This window comes from Eulemur rufifrons, chromosome 29 (assembly GCF_041146395.1).
Source record: "Eulemur rufifrons isolate Redbay chromosome 29, OSU_ERuf_1, whole genome shotgun sequence".
NCBI classification, from domain to species: domain Eukaryota; kingdom Metazoa; phylum Chordata; class Mammalia; order Primates; family Lemuridae; genus Eulemur; species Eulemur rufifrons.
The window spans coordinates 52,614,974-52,636,384 of NC_091011.1; the positions used below are offsets into that span (position 1 = coordinate 52,614,974).

At 33.7% G+C, this 21,411-nt stretch overlaps 1 protein-coding gene across 2 annotated transcripts in view; it reads left to right on the forward strand.

Moving 5' to 3' along the window:
- SEMA3D (semaphorin 3D) overlaps positions 1–21,411 on the forward strand; it is a 202,284-nt gene that overhangs the window by 165,352 nt on the left and 15,521 nt on the right. For both annotated transcript variants that reach the window (XM_069461870.1, XM_069461871.1), the window contains exons 12-16: positions 8,851–9,073; positions 11,194–11,282; positions 13,231–13,272; positions 16,162–16,319; positions 18,690–18,754. In XM_069461870.1, coding sequence (XP_069317971.1) covers positions 8,851–9,073; positions 11,194–11,282; positions 13,231–13,272; positions 16,162–16,319; positions 18,690–18,754 — 577 coding nt within the window. The remainder of the gene's footprint in view (positions 1–8,850; positions 9,074–11,193; positions 11,283–13,230; positions 13,273–16,161; positions 16,320–18,689; positions 18,755–21,411) is intronic.

Genomic DNA, 21,411 nt, shown 5'->3' on the forward strand with positions numbered 1-21,411 from the left:
TTTGAAATCATTATGACCAAATTTGAAAATGTCTAAAAGTGTGCATAGATAGGTAACCTCTTTATTTCATTATTTCCTTAGGCATTTTAAAAAAAAATCTTATTTTTTGTTTGCATATAATGCTATCATCTTACTTTCTGCATTCTATTTTATATTTGGAATTCTGATGTTGAAGTTAGGAACATCATGTATCTGATGTGAAAAACTATTACACAAATATGCTTTATATAAATAAACTTTACTATTTTAAATAACTCTACACATAAAATCATTGGAATTATATTTCACAGTATATCAAGTATCTACACTAGTAAAATTTGAGAATGTAAGAACTGGAATGGATGATAGAGACCACATAATTCACCCTCATTTTAAAGAGGAAGAAATGGATGCCCAGAAAAATTAACTTTCCCAATATCACATTGCCAAAAACAGCAGAATAAAGAGGGATGTTGGAGTTTTCTGACCAGTCTTCTCTCCCTATTCTTTAGTATTCCCTAATTATTCATCTATTCCCTCATAATCACTAGATCAATATACTGTTGAATGTCCCACCTAAAATGAACTGCATTTATTTTTATATTACCTCCTGGCATTCTCTCTTATCTTTTTTTTTTAAAACATCTTAATTTTAGTAATTTTTGTTTACGTGAAGCTATGATTGTTTCTATTTTCTGGAAGCCTCCAGCTCAGAAATTTTAGTTAAAAATCATTAGTGAACACTCCTCATGATCCAGACACTGTAATAAGCACTTATATGTTATCTTAGTACATTCTTAAAACAACAACATAATGTAGGTATTATTTTCCCAATTTTATGGATAAGAAAAGGCCAAATAAAAATAAACACATGTTCATGATCTCACAGCTTGTAAAGTGGTTAGATTGGAATTAAACTTGATCTACCTAACTCCATGTCAAAAGCCATTAACCTCCATTTTGTTCTACTTTCAAAGTGATAAAAATGAACAACCAAACAGACCTTACATTATTTTTGTAGGGACTTATCTATTCTCTGCACAAGTAAAAATAAAGTTTTGAAACCTTACTGCACTTGTCATTTCTTTTATTGTAATTCAGGGGAACATATCTTATTTTAAAGAAAGCATTGTTGAATAATTTGCTTTCTATGAAATGGTTAGAACCTTTACAAAAAGGCATTTTACACTTAAGTTAAAATTTTTAAATAGAATGTTAAAAAGGTAACTTTTGCTTTTACATTTTCTGCATCTGTTTTGCTGTTAAGATTGAATTCAAAGTTGTTCTCCCAGTAGTGACTTCTGTTGGCATTATCACTGGGTTAAATAAACACTGCAACTTTCAGCTTGCCATGCTTACTTTGATTGTTTGGCTTTGACAGAGTGCTGTACTTCTCTGACAAAAAGTGAAACTTAAACTCCTAGCCTTACCATGATATCACTGCTCTGCAATGTTAATAAGCCTGGAAGCTCAAGGATGCACAAGGGTACATTATAGAATTCCTTCATTTTGAGTGATTCTTCTGCCCTCTGCTGTCCAAATAGAATGTCTAAACAAATCGTATTTTGTCTGGGAGGACTTTTTCTATCATTATTGACTTGCTGAATATTGGTAATAAGAAGTTGCAAGTGAAACAAAATATAGAAGAATCCATCATGCAGTGAGTGTTGCAGGTCAGATAAGAAACCAATAGAATTTGGCCAAAAATAGCAGACTGCTAAAAAATTCAGAATCTAAGGGAGATTTATAAAGGCAGAAGATTTCAATTTTGATATTTGATCTATTATAAATGATGTACTCTGTAGTTTTATTTTGTGTTGACAAGGAATTTTTAAGATTTATGAATAAGTGTAAAATATTAGTTTTTACTCAAAAGTGAGTTTCAGTTTTTAAACCATTCCTTTATCAATAAGGTGAGAAGAAAACATTTGTTTTTGAAGTTCAAATATTTGTGAAATGTGTGTTTTACTACTCTTGAACCAGCTGCCACAGTTTTTGATGATTTCTAAATGTGTACTTTTGTAAAAATAGCAATGCAATTTTAAATTCCATTTTCACCCAAACTATTGCTGCTTTTACTGTTAATTTTGTTGGCTTTACTTTTAAAGATAAAAATTTACACATGAATTTCCAACCTGATGCTCCATTTTTTTAATAGGGAGAAAAATGAAGTAGTTATAGGTATATTTTATTATAATTTCATAGCTTTATTTTATGTGGGCATTGATGAAAGATAAATGCATTGCAATTCCTATTAATACCTTAAACACCAAAAAAAAAAAAAAAATGCATTCTTTTTTTTTTTTGGTATAAAGATACCAAACAGAGGTGGTAGAAATGGTGATTCTAAGGATTCCTGTAAATTTCTTGAATTTCTTGGTTCAAAATTTTGAAACAAAGCCCTATTTTGAGGAACACTAAGACTTGGTAAAAATCATCCTGAGTATCTAAAGACTTAATTTCTCAGGCCAGCTGTGCCTCCTACACTGTCTGACGCTAGATACATTGAATAAATGTTCATCTTCAGTTCTAAATCTTTTTTTTTTCCCCAAGGATGCGGTGTGGTTGGTTTTCTTTTATCTTCTTTTTGTGTAGGGGAAAGAAACACTAAGCCACATGAAATATCAAATCACTAAACTGGGCAGGCGCAGTGGCTCATACCTGTAATCTTAGCACTCTAGGAGGCCAAGGTGGGGGGGGGGTGTTTGAGCTCAGGAGTTAGAGCTTGAGCAAGAGCGAGACTCCATCTCTATTAAAAATAAAAAAATTGGCCTGGCGTCGTGTGGGGCACCTGTAGTTCTAGCTACTCGTGAGGCTGAGGCTGAAGGATCGATTGAAACCAGGAGTTTGATGTTGCCATGAGCTAGGCTGACTCCATGGCACTCTAGCTGGGTTGACAGAGCATGACTCCGTCTCAAAAAAAAAAAAAAAAACCCATTAACCACGAAGTTAACCTTCTTCTTCCTGCTTATTGCCTTCCCTGGTTTATTTCTGAATGTAATGTGTCCTTGTAGTGAGGGAAAAAAAAATATTAAAATGTCCTGTAAATTGATTAACAAAACTTGCTTAGGAATTTCCTGTAAAACTTTGTTGAAAAAAATATTGAAAAGTCCTATAAAACTTGTTAAATCTCAAATATTCCCTGAATAAATCTCTCTCCTCTCCAATTCTGTTCAGGAATTCAAATCTTTACAAAATTGAAAATCTTTTTTTCAAAAGTCTTTTTTTATATTAATTAGCTATTTCATTTAACAGCCCACAAGAAAAACAATATTAGGCAATTTTCTAACTACCATCAATGTAACATAATGAAATATCTCCCTCTTTATAACATTTCAAATCTCTGTCTGAACAAAAAGCCCCGTCATGTTCAAGTCCTCACGTGGTTTTTTTCTCTAGAGAAAATCAAAGGTAAAGGCTGAACAATTTTCTCTCTTTGTGGTAGGGTCCTTATTGCCCTTCTTTTCTGCTATGAGATTAAAAACTCCCACATTTTGGATGGGGGTGTAGATAGGTCTGACAGTCCTTATTTATTTTCTACTAAATCAGCAGTTCCCAACCTTTTTGGCACCAGGGACCAGTTTCATGGAAGACAATTTTTCCACAGATAGGGGGTTAGGGAGAGGAAGATGTGGGGTGGAGGAGGTGCAGGTTGGGGAGGTGGAGCTCAGGTGGTGATGCATGGCCCTGTTTTCCTAACAGGCCACCAACCGGTACCAGGCCTTGACCCAGGGGTTGGGGACTGCAGCCCTAACTAATTGGACTTTATAGCATTGTAAGAGACATTGAGAAATTACAAAGTTCTTTTGATTCCAGATCCACTGGAAAGTTCATCTTACAAATATACCATCATGGACCAGCTCTGGGTCCTGGCCTATCCCTCTGTTCTAGAAAAGTCTTTTTTACTATAACTTATCAAGACATCATTGCCTTCCCTGAGATTGGTTTATGATTTTGCCTTAGAAAAGTAAATCCTGGAGGGAAGAGATCATAGGATGATAATACATAATGTCAATAACTGGGTTTACATAGCAGACTGAATGTATGTAATGGTGCTCCAACCAGAACTAGAACTACTCCTGAGAAATTCAAACTTTTACCTTGATTGCTATTCTCAGCAGCAGGGGTTTGAGGCAGCCGTGGAATCCACAAGTTCAGAACTTTTTGGTCACCCTGTTTTCTCTTTCTGCTCCATAAACTATGTGGCTTGAGCATCAGCATAATCCTGTAACACAGTCTTTTCACAGAGAGGCAATGGTTCTTAGAATGTTACGTCTTTGTTAATCTCCTGCATCAGACCTTGGTTGTAAACTATGCTGGTCCCATTAAGTAAGAATTTATTTTTAAAATTGCAGAAAAGAAATGTTTTAAGTTTGACTTCCAAATATAGTTGTAATTGACCAATGACAAATATGTAATTCAAAAATAGTATTTAAAACTTTCTGTTAATTTGTATAGTGTTAGACTATGACAGTCTTACCAAAGGAGACTGAAAAATGCAGAGTATGATGCAAGAATCCTCTCACAGTGCCTCACTCCGTCTTCCCATTTGTGCACCTGAGGAATATGGCTAACATTTTGTTATTGTTGGGTTTTTTGTTTGTTTAACTTTAAGTAAGTCTTTTCTAATTAATTTATAAACTATGGAAAGCTTTGGGAAAATCTTATTTTAGTCATCAGTGGCTCACTCATATCTCTCTATCATATTGAATTTACAGTTTTATTTCCTAATATTTGTTCACTCCATAACCTTCCATTTATTGAGTAGCAAACTATTACTTTGTCACCACCTCTCTAAATTACTGAGGATATTTTTGGTTCTATTTCTTATAGAGTTTAGCAGAGGCAAGGCTAGAAGCTTTCTGACTCAGGGTCCTAAAACTGATTACACTGAAGGGGGTGTCTGATGAAGCATCACTGTCGTTTCCCTGTGCATAGCCTTTGTTTCTCTAATATGGCGAGAGGCCATGGGTTTCTAACATGAATCAACCTTTCCAACAGAGAGAATCAACCTTTCCAAGCTTTTTTTTCCAGAGGGCCGACATTTGCTTTTATAATGAGGTTCTTCAAATCCCAGGCTACTTACTATGTTCAACAGTCTTTTGCTTTTTCTTGTATGGGAATTCCTCTGAGAGAAAGGGAAACTCAGAAAGAGACAGAGAAATTTACCTCTGTCTTTTTTGCCCTGTGTTTTTGTTTTTGTTTTGTTTTTGTTTTGTTTTTGTTTTTGTTTTGAGACAGTCTTGCTCTGTGGCCCTGGCTAGAGTACAGTGGCGTGATCATAGCTCACCTCAACCTTGACCTTCTAGGCTCAAGCGATCCTCCTGCCTCAGCCTTCCGAGTAGCGGGAACTACAGGCATGCGCCACCACGCCTGGCTAACTTTTTCTATTTTTAGTAGAGATGGGGTCTCGTTCTTACTCAGGCTGGTCTCCAGCTCCTGACCTCAAGCAAACCTCCCACCTCCACCTCCCAGAGTGCTAGGATTACAAGAGTGAGCCCTCCGCGCCTGGCCAGCCCCTGGCTTTTCTATCTCTGATATTTAATATGAGGTCTTTCTTTGCCCATATCTGTTATAGGCTGACTCTTAAATGAATAAGCAGAAGGATAAGAAGGCACCTAATACGTTTGCATTTTTTTACTTTATAAATAAAATTCAGACTTCCTTTATATTTTGAGTTTATTTTTCTCAGTTTGCTGAAAATGAAAGCCTAGTTCAGTCCTTCCTGTGTCATGTCTTCCCGCACATTATTCATTTTTCTGATTTGTTTAAAAGAAAACTGCAACCTGTAGAGAACAGTCTGAAGCCGCACGGGGAGAAAACCTTTAACAGCTGTCTGGGGCCTTGCCAAGGGGCAAAGATCTCTCATTGGATAAAAACTCTTTCTCTCCTCTTATCCATTGCTTCCCACTACACTACTAAAGGCCCTAGACAAACACGCAGGCCTGCCAAGCATAACACGCTCACACCTAGCCAGCGATGGCAGCCAGCCATGGGAGACAGGCGCTGAACCAGGGCTGGTTGCTGCTGCTGTTGGGTTTACCCTTTCATCTCACGGTTTGTCTAGGCAGGTTCTCTTCTAGTCTTGAGATGGTATTAATGTTTCTAGCAAGATACTGGCATTTTAAAATTTCAGTAATAGCTTTTTCTTTTTTTCCTTCGTCCTTAAATTTTAAATTGTCTTTGAGTTTTATAAAAACAGTAGGTAGAGACACATATAAGTTTCCTGATTTATTTCCTACACTCACAGGAACTAAGTGGTAGAAGTTAGGCCAATGTTAGAAAACTGCAGCAGAAGTAAATGGCTCCCTTATGATATGTTCAAATGGACTGTGTTAATAACTAGAAATTAAAAGTACATACATATAGAGAAAAATTCACTAGATTTTTAATACCTGGGATGTATAGTCACAATAAGAAAAATTCCTAGGCTCTTTTGAAAGAAAACAAATAATTGAATATAACAATTTGCTTTAGATATACCATTTCCCACATTTTCTCTCTTTCTTCTATGGAATTTTTCTTTCCCACTTTACTCTTACCTTTGTATGTTGCTTGGCATCTCAAGTTATTTTTAGATCTGTGTGCTGCACAGCTATATGATATCAAAGCAAAAATTCCACTGGTTTGAATGTACTAAAATAACAATATTTGGTTCAAACCATACTATCTTAAACCTCAGGGAGTAACTCTACCAAATCATTTTCATTTGTGCAAGCATATTGGAGACTCCAACCTGAGAGATCACGCATAGCAACCGAGAGGATAAAGATCTTATCCAAACACTGGCAGCATGCCATGAGGAAAAGCTGCCATAAGAAAAAATATATTCAAAGATCATTTTATAATAGTCAATAGAAACCAGGTTTTCCTTCTCTTCTTTTTTCTTAGATTTTATTACACTTAAACCTTTTTGTCAGAGGTTAGCAATGAAGAAAATTGTCATATCTATTTATTTGCTAAATGTTCATATTTTTATTCAACTACACTTTCTTACATTAAAATTTGTAATTATTTAAAAATTTGAGATCACAACTTGTGGATTGAATGTCATTATATTATTTCTTTTGAAATTTTGGCTACTGCATAACTATAGCTGCAAAGTCAAAAGAGTTTTTTAAGCTGGAGGGCGCTTTCACAAATGTAATGCAGGCAAAATCTTGCTCTTGCTTTGATTTTAATGATAGACCAACCAGATTGAACCACAGGCATTATATGCTATAAGCCCACTATGAATGGCCTTTGACTGAGCCTCAAACATACAGCCTATAATTGGAGAGGAGCTTTGTATCATTTGAGCTCCATATCCATTTTGAGTCTCTGCTTAATCTATTTAATATAGGGTTCCTTCCATTATCGAGTTGACAGATTCCACTTGGCTGAAGGCTAAGTGCTAGAAATGATAACTGAACACACAGACTTAGATCTTCAGAACAACATCCAGTTAAGAATATGCTAGATAAATACTAAATGGCTAATACTCCAGGACATTTCTAATCTCTCTGCTGAAGACCTGAGACAAGTAAACAGATATCAAGAAAGGATCAGTTTCTTAATAGCAGACATGCAAAATTTCTGTGAAAGATAAAGATATTTTTAAATTATTTATAGAAAAATCATTAACAGTTTTTTTAAGTACAACTTCTTTGATACTTCTTCTAACTCATGAGCCATTATGATTTTATTTGTATAAAATTTGGGTTCAGACTCATATATTGTGACTAACTCTAGGATCTTCAGCCCCCTAAGAATGACTCTCTTGAACACTTTGAGAAGTACGTTTTATTTTTAGAAGCTTAACATGATTCTAATTAGTGCCTAGTGTAAATGGCTCAGTTTAGTAAAGACTATGTTTCCGACTTTTCTAAAAACTATAATATGGGAAAAGCAGAATCTTCTTTCAGACTTTCCCTAATGTCACTCATTTTCTTCTCTATGCCTGTCTGCATCAATTGACTGATGTTTTACACTTCAAAAGAATGCATTAGTCCATTAAGAATTTGAATGTGATAACAGAATTGTTCTATCAGAGGTATCTTCCTAAATTATAATATACTGAACAATAAAATAGATTTAGGATTTGGAAGAGAAAATATTTTCTGAGGGAAAAAAGTTTAATTTTAAAGTGATTTCTTTATTTTTGGATAAAGTCACTTTCAAACTCATTGAATAGTAGGAACTTTTTAATTTTTACCACCAGGGGGCAGGCTATGTTAACTATTGATTTACTAAACGCTGAAAGACACACAGGAGGCAATTTTAAGCACAAGTGGAAAATTCCCTGAGGGTTTCTTCACAGATCCTTTAAGAGAAGAGCTGTGAAACTATTCAAAGTATAATTTTCACACTAGCTATAAAAGAAACTACATAATTACAATTTCAAACTATTAAAGTTTTTTTGAAAGCAATTTTTGTGACCTGTTGATTTGTTCCTTTTTATTTTTAATAAGCATGGTTTCAGTTGAACTGAAATCATAAAGTTACTCAAAGGAAATTGAAAATGATAGTGTCCCATATGTTCTCAGGTTTAATAGATCAATTTCTTAACAGTTATTTCAACTTAAATTTCATGTATCTTCATTAGAAACAATAATCTTCAAAGGAACGATAATGTTTAATAAGAAAAGAATTCTCTGTGGAAATTTTATACATATACATAAATGAATACATATAATTTATGATATTTTTGAGGGAGAAAACTGTATTTAAATTTATTGGAGGTGCACTGCATTAATTTACAAGTACACTTGATTGCATATTGACTCTGTTGTTCATTTCTTTAATATTATTTATGATAGGCCTTAAAAACTTTCTTGAAAGTGAGAATTTCTCACGTACATTAACAATGTCTTTCTCCACATTTATTTTCAGTGTCCGAGCAAAACCTATGACCCACTGATTAAATCCACTAGAGATTTTCCAGATGATGTCATCAGTTTCATAAAGCGGCACCCTGTGATGTATAAGTCAGTATACCCAGTTGCAGGAGGACCAACATTCAAGCGAATCAATGTGGATTACAGACTGACACAGATAGTGGTGGATCATGTTGTTGCAGAAGATGGCCAGTACGATGTAATGTTTCTTGGAACAGGTAAGCTCGAACTAGATTGTGCTTTCTTTCAAAGGAATTTTTCATTATTTTCATATTTTCATTATTGATTTTTCATTATTAACAAAAATGCTTCAAAAATGTTTACGGGTCAAACTAAAAATGAGTAATTATTAGCTATTACTTTGTCAATATTTCTTAAAATTGTGTAACATGCTTTTAAATTATATTCATAAATATCTCCCAGACTCCTAAATATATTTGTTTATTGTAACTGCAATGTGACTACTAAGGTTGGGTACTTAATACATATTTGTACAGTGACTTTGGACTAAAATTAAACAAGTAGGGCAAAGTAATGTTTATTTTCAAACTTCACTTTTCCCTTCACCTACTTGACAAGCTCTACCTCAAAGGATCCTTTCACCTGGTTTCGAGAATCTCTGACTTAGTTGACTCAAGATAGCTTTTCAAAAACATTAAGCATTATTATGTAAAGACCTTTAAATAGAAACTTCTTGGAGATTATTTTCCTATTCTTAAATTTTTTATGGATTAAAATGAATTTTGTGGACTCTGATAATTGAAACCCACTTTATTCTTTGCCAACTCTGTAATTATAAAATGATTTAAAAATTTTTTCACAGAAAGAAAAATATTGTTTATTTGGTAAATCTCAAAAATTTTAAAAAGTATTATTTAATAATATGTGAATTCTAATGGTATTTAATAACAGGCATCATTAAAAACTATGCACTGCTATGTTATATAATTGAATGGATCAAGCATTTCATAAAGAAATGGAAATTAATGGGTTTTCAAAAACAGATACTTTTAATGAAAATATATATTTAGGAATACAAACAAATGGTAGAATAATTTTATTTTAAAAATATATTGGTTTTACAAAAGTGAGTTTTATTAGGAAGTATGTGCGTTATAGACTCAGATCATGAAACACCAGTTGTCAAACCTGGTTGTGTTGCAGATAGTAATCCCGAGAACTGGAAAAATAAGGGATCTTTCAAAGACTACAGAGATGGCTACTGAAGAGTTAGAAGTAGAAATAATTAGTTTCTTATCAATGCGCTTTAAGTTTGGCCTTTAATTTGCACTGTCCACCCAAAGCTCCTTCCCAGGTCTTCAACTGTTCACTGCCATAAATGTCATTTGGCCACTAGGTGGTACTATCTTGCTTTTACTGAGAAAATTATAGCGCCGCCAAGATAGATAACTCAATTTTGACATTTGGAAAATGTATATTTGATATTTTTCAAAGATGCTAGAGTCATTTAAAATAATTAAATAATCCAGACTATTGTGCACAAACAGGACCATTACTATATATGTTACTATACTACAAGTCCAGTTCTCAGAATTTTAAAAATATCTATTTTGTGTGAATTAATTTTAAAGTGCAATTTTTTTTTGTAAAGTATTTTTTTTCTATACTAGCATGCCACCTTGTGGAATTGCAATATAAGAGGATATATTTAAGACTTTTTTCTAAATGTCAATTTTTGGTTTACATTATCAACCTCATAATTGTCTTTTAAGTTGAACTGAACTAATATAAACAAAACTTCAGTTTCTAGCCCATTAATAATAATTAGGAAGGTAAAATACAATTGAAGAGTAAACTACAATTTTCCTCAGATTGCTTCAATGATTTCTTTCTTTTTTTTTTTTTTGTCCATTTGTTAACATTTAAAGAACATATGTGTTCTTTATGGTGAATTGGATATAATAACTACTAAATAAATATATATTACATTGAGCTAGAGGGGGAGGAGAGAGAAATTGGTCATTTTAATATATTTTAACCTTTTTAATTAAGGTCCAAAACATTCGTTCCTTCTTTGTTATCATTTCAACCAATATTTAAACTAAACATATATATTTCTTTTGTAAAGAATATTCTCTGAATATATGTCTTTTAATATTCTCTCTATAAATATATATGCTACTAGCTAAAAGCTGTAATATTTCTGAAGGGCAAAATCATATACATTAAGCTTCACTTCTTTATGCTTGCTTTATTCAATCTAATTTGTGAAAGGCATTTATAAAGAAATGAAGGGAGCAATTTGTTTCTAGGAATATGCTTACAACTAAATTATTGAAATAGAAACAGCAGGCTCACGGGTTATGCACTTTTTCAGACATTGGAACCCTGCTAAAAGTTGTCAGCATTTCAAAGGAGAAGTGGAATATGGAAGAGGTTGTTCTGGAGGAGTTGCAGATATTCAAGGTAAGACTCAGTCCTGAGTTCCAGGAGCAGAGATGGTGGAACTGAGTTGTCCTTGTTAGGTAGGGCACGCTTGTTTTAATACATCATCACTTTTCCTGGAGAAGTGTTTGAAATTAGCTCCTTTATTTTTTTCTTTTCCCTAAGCAATGGAAAAAATTTTACAAGCAACTTAGAATGAGACTCACCTTACTCTCTAGAATACCACTGAACTCAGAGCTCCTGGGATTGCCTCTCATTACTGCATTCTCTAAGCATATAGTCAGACAAATTGCCACATTAAATGAAAGCCTGGGGTCTCTTTTACTATCCAGATGCTTTTCTACTTTATAAATTTTGCTTTTCAATTTTTCCCCAATTGAATTTGAAAAAACTAGAAGAGTGTATAAATCATGTGCCCCTGCTCTTCTGTAAGGAAATTAAAAAAAAAAAAAAAATAGATTGCATGATAGTAAGTCTTCATGTATGCTAAATTGCTCTCACCAGCCAAAAAGAGTTAGTAGATCTACAAGAATAGTTCTCCAGGTTTAGAGAATGTCTTTGACTTTTAACAATAAATTTGAATTGTGGCATTTTTTTTGGTAAATGCTCAATAAAATTTGATTTTAAATTATTTCCTGAAAATAACATTAGAAATAAAATTTTATTCCTTAGAAAAGCTTTCTAAAAATATGCTGTGTTTTTTAATAACATTTTTGTTGAGACAGTTTATTAAAAAGGATTGTTTCCATGTAAACATCTATTGCCTAAAAGGGAATAAAGCCCTCCACTGTGAGGGGCTCAAGTTAATTAACATGCTGAGTTCCACAGGATCCTGTTTACATTGTGATGATAATAGTGGTCAAGGAGTTAACAAGAACAAGACCTCCTATCTGGTGTCTACCAAAACAAAATCTTGGGTGGCTCCTAAGGGAAAGGCCGGATGTCAAACATAAATGTGAACCCTGAGGCCAAAATACAGTCCCTACAACACACATAGGCACATTAGAACAAGTCTCATTCAGTGGTGTTAGACAGTGGTCCAGAGGAATTGCTCGGATTCCACTGTTAAAGATTAAATAATGGCCTTCATTTGTTTTGTTTTCTTCTTTTAAAAACAGCTTTATTGAGGTATAATTGACATACAAAAGAAAACCCTGTACTTAATGCATATAATTTGATGAGTTTGGCCCTGCTTTTTAAATTCATGACACAAAACATTATTGGATAGATAGAACTTTCTCACTTAAATTTTTTATTTCTTATATTTCCTTAAATCTTTTACATTTGCAACTATTTGCCAAGTAGTAAATACTAGCTGGTGTGAAATGAATAAATAATAGATAGATAGATGATAGATGGCATTTTTTTTAAACATTCTGTCCTTTTTAGTTTGGTAATTTTTGTGTTCATGTTTCTGATTTTATCTTGCATGCACAGAGCCATATTTTCTACAAATAAAACTGGCTTTAGTGTATATCATGAAATCATGTGCATCGATATTGTGTGGTGTTCCATAAAGAATATGGTCGTCTACAAGGAGCACTATAACTTTTCAGAACTCTGCTACTTGAACAAGTTTTTGAACCACTGATCTAAGTAATAGCAGAAAGAGGTAATAAATAATTATGGAGATGTTCTTGTCAACACTAGTTTGAATTATATGGAAGCAGTTAAGATAAGCAGATTGGAAGAAGGAGAAACTTGTGAGTAGCTGGGAACAATTTTCATTGCAGAGTGTTTCCTTATATGTTAAGGTAGTTTTTCTTTAATAAGATACTTTAAGTAACTATTTTCACTTCTATTAAGGTAAAACCACTACACATTGGAAGAAAATAGCAAACGAGATCCTTTTCTACCCTACATAGCAGAGTTTACTTCAGTGATCTTTGATGTAAGATAAAACAACATACTGGTTAATAAAAAGGCCTATTAATGATTATCTTTATTGACATATAACTTCTATTTTCAGCACTCATCGATCATCTTGAATATGGAGTTGTCTCTAAAGCAGGTACTTTCTAATTTTTATATAAAAATTATTCACAAAAGCAACAGCTTGCTTGAATCAAAAGTTCATTTGAAGGAAAATCCATTGAAATTGGAAATTAAATTGTAAACAATATAAAAATTTTTAGATCATTTGTTTCTAGTTTACTTGATTAATGGCCATTGTTTGAGCCTTGCCTTGGGAGAAATGGAACCTAATTTCGTTAATTGAACATTATACTCTTCCCTTCCTTTCGCCTTTAAAAATGAGCATACTTTCCTAGTCTCATGAGGACATCTTTCTGTCAAATTCATAAAAAATTTGTGTAGAATATCACCCCTAACCCTTACAAAGGGTTTTAATCTGGGAGTCCAGGAGTTAGAATATGGACTGTGGTAGCAAATAGCCCAAGAACAGTTGGCCTTCCAAATACCACTTAATGTTAAACTTTCAGAATCAGTTTCCTTTATAGTAAAGTTAGAAAAACAATATCTACATTGTAAGTTTATTGGGAGTTTAAATAAGATGCTGCATGCAAAGTTCTACCCAGAGAGCTGGGACATTATAAGCATGAAGTGAAGAGTAGGTAATTATAATGACAACAGTGTTGAATATGACTTCACAGTTCTCTGATAAGATACTCCAAATCCCAATTGGTTCCAGAGATTCATACTTGCATTACCATGTCTATTTGTACCCTCAAGATTTAAGAAAGTCATATAATAAGATGTTCAACATCAAGGTGTTTCTAAAATTGTCTTTATCTCCTACACCTCATATGGCAGAGTGATTATTAAGGAAAATTCTAAATAGGTTTCTTCTTCAGGACTTTTCCATTAATCTCTTCATTCATTCAGCATTTATTTCTTGAAGGCATACTACTGTGCTTGGAGGGTACAGAAGTGAATGAATGACATACCCTTTAACCTCCCGAAGCTCACAGTAGAGCTGACAGAGGAGCATGCTATTAATAATAATAATAATAAACAGATAAATTAAAACGGGGATGAAGTTGAGGAGCTTATGCCAGGTGAAAGGGGAGAACATTTGCAAAGGTGTGAAGAGAGACCATAGGTTGTTCTAATAAGTTTGTGTTCCTTTAGAGCCAGGGGCATATGTATGTTCAAGGGGGAAGGAGGCTGGAAATAAACCTGGAGAAATAAGCCAGAGCAAGATTAGGCACATCCTTATATGTCCTCTTAAGAAGTTTAACAATGTATCTTAAAGATAATGAAATCCCCTGGGTGCTTAGGAAGCCTGTGCTTATAGTTCCAGCTTCCCAAGAAGCTGAGGTGGGAGGATCACATGAGCCCAGGAATTCGAGTCCAGCCTGGGCAACATTAGGAAACCCTGTCTCAAAAAAAAAAAAAAAAAAAAAGACAATGAACATCCTTAAAGATTATAACCAGGAGGGTGTCCTGATAAGATTTTCCTTTTAGAAAAATCAGTCTGCTGTGGCAGTGTGGGAGATAGATTGGGTTCTGGGGGAAAGATGGGGATTGCTGGAAAACAAGGCTGAAGCCAGCAGAAATAAGACACTTACAAGTAATCCAGGAAAGAAATGATAAGGACTGAAACAAAGGCCGTGGCAGTGGAGAGGGAGAGGAGGAAATAGATTAGAAAATTGTACATGAGAGAATGGAAATGATGTGGTGACAGATTGAATGTGAGAGACAGAAGATTCAAAGACAACTGCCAGATTTCTGTCTTGGGTAACGGAGTGAGTGATGGTGCTTCTTGCCAAGGTGGGGCAGGAGGAGTAGATTTAGGGGAGTCATTATGTTCATGTTTATGTTGTTTTCAAGGTACCTCTGAACCTTTACAAAATAAAAAGGGTAAAGAAATGAGAATAGGAAAGAGGGAAACTCAACATTTAGTGTGAAAAAAAAATTACAAAAACAGACTTAAAGAGGGAGAACAGGAGAAAGTGGAGAGAGTTTCAAGGAGCATATTGTCATTAGTGTCAAACACTATGGAGAATTTAAGCAAAACAAATGTTAAACAGTGTTCATTGCATTTAGCAACTAGAAAGTCTTAACTGACAGTTTAATGGGCGATAGAGGTATAAGACAGATTTCTGTAAGTAGAGTGCATGCATGCTACTTATTGCCAATATTTACTTATAAGCTGCTTTTCCTTCATTTAAAGCTTGGCATGGTCCGCTGGGGTTGACCATGAGTTCTTTAAAGGCACAGGCTATGGCTTATTCATTTGTTCCTCCCTCTGTACCGCCACTACCACAGACACTCAAATGAATACATAAGTGGGGTAGTGTATTCATTTCTGAGCTTATTTTCAAAACTGAATTTTATTTGCTGGGTTTTTCAGTATCCTGCAGCCTTTTATTTGTGACATGGTGCCTCTCAAGCCTGCTTCAACAGTTTCTTTAGAGTGATACCAAATACTTTCTCTCCCACTTACAACCCTTGTCCTTTCAGGGACTGGGTACTTACTTCATTAACAAATGAAATGGTTAATTAAAACCAGAGGAAAGTTTTATAAATCTCTTTTCAGTCATCTCTCATGTAAGGAGCCACGGCTGGGGAAGACCCTCAGGTTTGCCTATAGCATCTGTGCTTGATATAATCTACCAAGGTATATTTTCTACTATTGAGAAAGAATTTGACATCTTAATTCCTGTCTAGCAGCTGGTTTTTGACCTTCATAAATTACTGCCAAGCTTACTCAGCGCATTAGAATGCTGTCCATTTCAGTATCTTCAAACCACTGTCCTACCAGGGGTAGAAGAGATTGACTTATTTTGCTCTTTGTTATGTTTCTGTACAAGTGTTTACAAGGGGTGGGGCACTTACAGAAACAGATTTAGATGTATCATTTGGTATTCAAGAAAACAAAGTTTTTAAGACTAGTCTGAAAGGTGCTTCTAATTCATTTGTTTTGCCCGATTTGCAGCAACAATTGTACATTGGTTCCAGAGATGGATTGGTTCAGCTCTCCTTGCACAGATGCGACACTTATGGGAAAGCTTGTGCAGACTGTTGTCTTGCCAGAGACCCCTACTGTGCCTGGGATGGAAATGCATGCTCTCGATATGCACCTACTTCAAAAAGGTAAGACGTGCATTGAGTTAACATGAAACTTTCCTTTCTATAAGATGAATATCTCACACAAATCATTGTTTTGTAGTTTAAATTAAAAAGAAAATATACAGAAAACATGGTCGATGGAATGAATATTGAAATAAATCTTTTTATAGTTTTATATAAAACTGAATTTTGAAGGAGAGTAAAACAGATATTCTGAAATTCTGAAACGTAGAATTTAAAAAAATTTATACGTCGTCTATATTTTTCCTCGTTTATGTTCAAACACCATTAAAATTTGTTTTTATTCACTACTTTACCTTTTTTATAATCCTCCCTTCCTCTCTTCTTATTTGTAAATATGTATATACTCATAACTACTATTTTGCAAATAATTTTTAAATATGTGTTTGTGAAAGCACAGATTCTATACAGCACACAGTGCAACACAGTGACTTGGTACAATTTTATTTTTACTCTAATAAATCTAACTTGGTCAATTTCTGCCACTCAGATATTTAAACAACAAAGTGTTACCTTGCTCTTTACAGTTCATTGCTTTATGTGCTCCTAGACTTAACCACTACTTTGAGCCAACAATTCCAAGCTATAAATTTATTCTATACTCATATGTGCAAAAGTACCACAAAGTTATATGATTAAGGATGTTCCTTTCAACATTATCTTTAATAAAAAAATAACTTAAAACAATCTGAATGAATGCCCATCAATATGCCTGATGTTGGGTAAATATCATACAGTAATTATTTTTGATGTGGGTTATAGTAGCATTATTTTATAAAGTATTGTTCAAAGTATATTTCCATCTTGGTAAAATGTCAGCAAATTGTGTGAGGTATTCTTTTATTCTTTGGGTCTTTTTTTAAACAATTAAGATGGCAGGTAAGCATATGTTAGTCTCATTACTACATGTACACTTTTTTTCTTTTTGAAAGTTTACTGATTTGTTAAATTCTAAGATCTCGGGAGTCACAGATTGAATATATAATATAATACAATAGCAAATACTGCTTAAAATTGGAAACATTTTATATTGGCTGAAATCTCTGAATTAAATTTAAATGGGTAGATATTATTACAAGTCGAAATAAAAAAGTCACCAACATTTTGTTATAGTTTTCAGCCAATAATACGTTCATCATAGTCTTTTCTGGAAGCTAAAAAACAAGAAGAATTCTCCTTAGTTGGTGAGAAACTTTCAATATGATGAATAGACCCTGTTCTTTAAGAAGTCAAGATATAAAAACATTCTTGACCTTATGTACCTTATACCATCATAATTTTTTCTTCTTCTAGTTCACAAGACTGTATCTCTGATCTTACAGATACGCCACTGTGATGTTTTTCCTTACCCAATATAATATGCATGTGAGCCAAAAGGTGCTCACAATGGATGAATCTTATACAAGGTTGTCATCTGGTCAGCATTGCCCTTAAGGAGCACCCTAGATATTGCAGAAGGTTTATGGTTCTTCTCTGATCTCTGAAGTGACAAAATAAAATAGCCAAAGCAAATAAGATATAAAATAATGTAACATATAATATATAGTAAGATATAATATAAGGTATCTAGATATACATTAATATACAATATTAATATAAGATATAATATACATTAATATATTATAATAGGATGTATATTAATATAAAATGTATATTAACATAATAATATAAGGTAATATAAAATAACGTAAGAGTGTATGCTTAACATAGATGTTGTAGCAGATTTTTTTCTTTTTTTATTTTCTCTTAAGGAAAATATGTGACATAATGCAAAAGCCATTATTTATTATTATTATTATCATCACAACTACCAGAAAACAATTTGACCTACATGTCAGAAGATAGAATTAATAGGTAGCCATTCATACTATATCAAACTTGTAATTATGTTTCAAGTAACAGCCTTTAATTTGTTGATTAATCAAATCTATCTAATAATGGATATTTACATGATAAAATGCTTTGTATTTGTGTATACTTTATTACCCACTGACTGAAGCTCTTTTATATGTTATTATTTCCCAATGACTGAAAGGGTAAGAATAGTTATCCCCATTTTAGTTATATAAAACCTACATTGTATTTATATTCAACCTGTTCCATTGAATAATTCATCAAAAATCAGACAAAAAGAAAAGAATAGCAGTTGAATAAAATTCAGATAATCTCATTGCCCAAACAGGATTTGTTCTACTATGACTCTACTACCAGTAGCATTTGAGTTAATGTTAGTTTGATTGGAATATTGACATGCATTTAAATTGAGCAGTAAGATAAGCATAGTTCTGCATTTGTTATTAGTGTTAGATGTAGCCTTTCTATATTCTGATTATCATGCTTGAAGTTCTCATCAGTTTAACTCCCTTTTTGTAGGCGAGCTAGACGCCAGGATGTAAAGTACGGGGACCCAATCACCCAGTGCTGGGACATAGAAGATAGTAAGTACAAATTTAATATGGTTTTTATTCCATTTAAAATGCTAAGCTTAGTCTTTGTGTTTCTCTTTATTATATAACTTGAAACATCTATTATACAGGAGGATCTCATTTTGTGTAATCCTTGTGTTCTGAAAGAGCAACTAAGAAATTTTATAAATCAACCCCTGTCTATGTGCCTCAGTGAATAATCCTTTGTTATATCATTATTTGTTTCATATGTCTTTTAAAATTCCTATACTGTAGCTTTGTTTCTTTTTTTTACTGCCTTATCCATCCTTGTAAAGTTTGAAAACTGCTATTAGAGATAAAGCAGGATATAGCCAAAAACATTTGGACATTTAGAGTAAACTCAGAGACCTCCCAGAAAAGTCTGATAAAAGCGTAGGTACTTACTAGAAAGAAGCTTTAGGGAGCCTATACTTTATTGGTATTAATTTGTTAATTTATATGTTCATTCAGTCAGTAAAGATTTATTAAGTGACTTCCATGTGCATGTAATTGTCCTGGGTATATTATGAGACAAAGAAACTCCATTGAGAGCTTATGATTCTTTGGGGAGATGTCATAAGGTACAATTAGTGATATGGGAGTTTAGCAAAAGAGAGATCACTGGAGGCTATATTGTTCACAAAAAAATTCATAGGATAGAAGATCCTGAAAGTCTGAGTAGGAGAGGGGCAAGGTGGGGAAATAAAGAGGAGGTCTGATGAATGAGTCTGAAAACAAAGAAAAAAAATCTAAAATATATATATATATATATATATATATTCTAGAGCCTTAGTTACTCTTCACTCTCAAGCTGTGCCTTAAGATAAAAAATATATGCACATACACACACACCAAAAAAAAAAAAAAAAAAACTGATGGAAGAAAAGCACTTTTCTTTATCACATTGTTAGTAACCACCGCAACGGTAATATAAATAACCCAAATTTCATAGTCTATAACTAGTGGTCTGGCAGTGTTTTCTTGATTTAAAAACAAAATTATTTTTAACTCAAAGTATAATTCTTCTGAAAAATAAGCTCTGGTCCAGAATAGTGGGTTGACTTCTCATTGTAATATATAGGTGACTCATTGTCCTGTCTAATGTTTTCTTTAGCAATCATTACTGTTTGCTGTGTATGCAATTATTTGCATACCCATATGAGATTTATCAGAAACAGCTATAGGTATTGAGAATAAAGCAATGGAAAAAAAAGAAGACAATCTGTGCATTCATGGTACTTATATTATAGTATGCATTAGGGGGTGGAGGAGGCCATACACAAAAAAAACAAGTAAAATAAATGCTTTGCCAGATGATGATAAATGTTATAAAGATATGAAACAAAACACAGTTGCTGCCTAAGGCACTAACAATTATTGTCTCCGCTTCACCATATCCCATTCTTGCTGTAACCCATTGCACACAGTCTTTTCTAATAATCAGCAGCAGCACTCTGCCCCATCCATTCTTGTCAAGGTCACCAGCAATTTCCTCCATGCTGAATCCAATGGCCAATTTTCAGTTCTCATTTTTACTTAATCCCTAACTCCCTCTTTTTTTTAAACATTTTCTTCTCTTGACTTCCATACAGTAGTGTGCTGTTTGAAATTCACAGTTTAGTTCTGAACTCACCCCTATGTGCCAGATATGAATGCTTGTATGCCTACTCAAGAGCTCCACTTGGATACCTACTTAGAACTTCAAACTTATATCTGAGAAAGAATTATAATATCTTCTCTAAAACCTATTTCTGCAGTTTTTCCCATATTAATAAATGGCACCACCATTCACTCAGCTGGTTAGGTCAAAAAGCAGCTAGGAGTCATCTTTATATATCTTTCTTTCACATCTTATAACCAACCTCTCAGCAAGTCCTTCTGGTTGTATGACCAAACTCCACTACTTCTCATCACCTCCATAGATGCCAACCTGAGGCCACAGTACCTTTTTAATAGCAGCTTCATTGGTCTCCCTGCCTCTGTGCTTATACCCCCTATACCTCTCTTAGTAGACAGAGTAATCTTTTTAAAAATTTCAGTCAGAGAATGTCATTCCCTTACTCAAAGTTTTTCACTAGCTTCTTAGAATAATTAGTGAAAAATCTACAGCCTTTAGCATAGCCTGTAAGAGTCTACTTGACCTCGTTTCTAGCACATTCTTTGACCTCTCAATATAGCTGTTGCAACATTCACTCACTGGCTTTCTCTTTTGCAAAAGCACCAGTCTGGTACGTTTGCATTTGATGTCCTCTGTACCTGAAGAACTCTTCCTTTCAGATGTTCTTATAACTCCATCATCTTTACTTCAGTTGCTTCTATGCTTAAATGTTAATCCGTAGAGAGACCTTTCCTGACCACCCTATCTGAAATATCTTTTTGCCTTTCCTTCCACTGGACATTGTCTGATCTTCATTTTTTTTTTTTTTGTAACAGATACTACCAGTTACTACATTCTGTCTTTATTAATTTACTTGATTATTTAATCTCTGTCACTAGCATATAAGTTTCTTGAAGGAAACAAATTTGCATCATATTCACCCAGCAGTTGAAACAATGCCAGTGTGTAAGGCACACAAGAATATTTGCATAATAGATGGGTAAAGAGAGGTATACACAGATGGATAGCATTTGAGCCATGCCTTAAGGAGAAAGTTGAATTTTACAAAGTA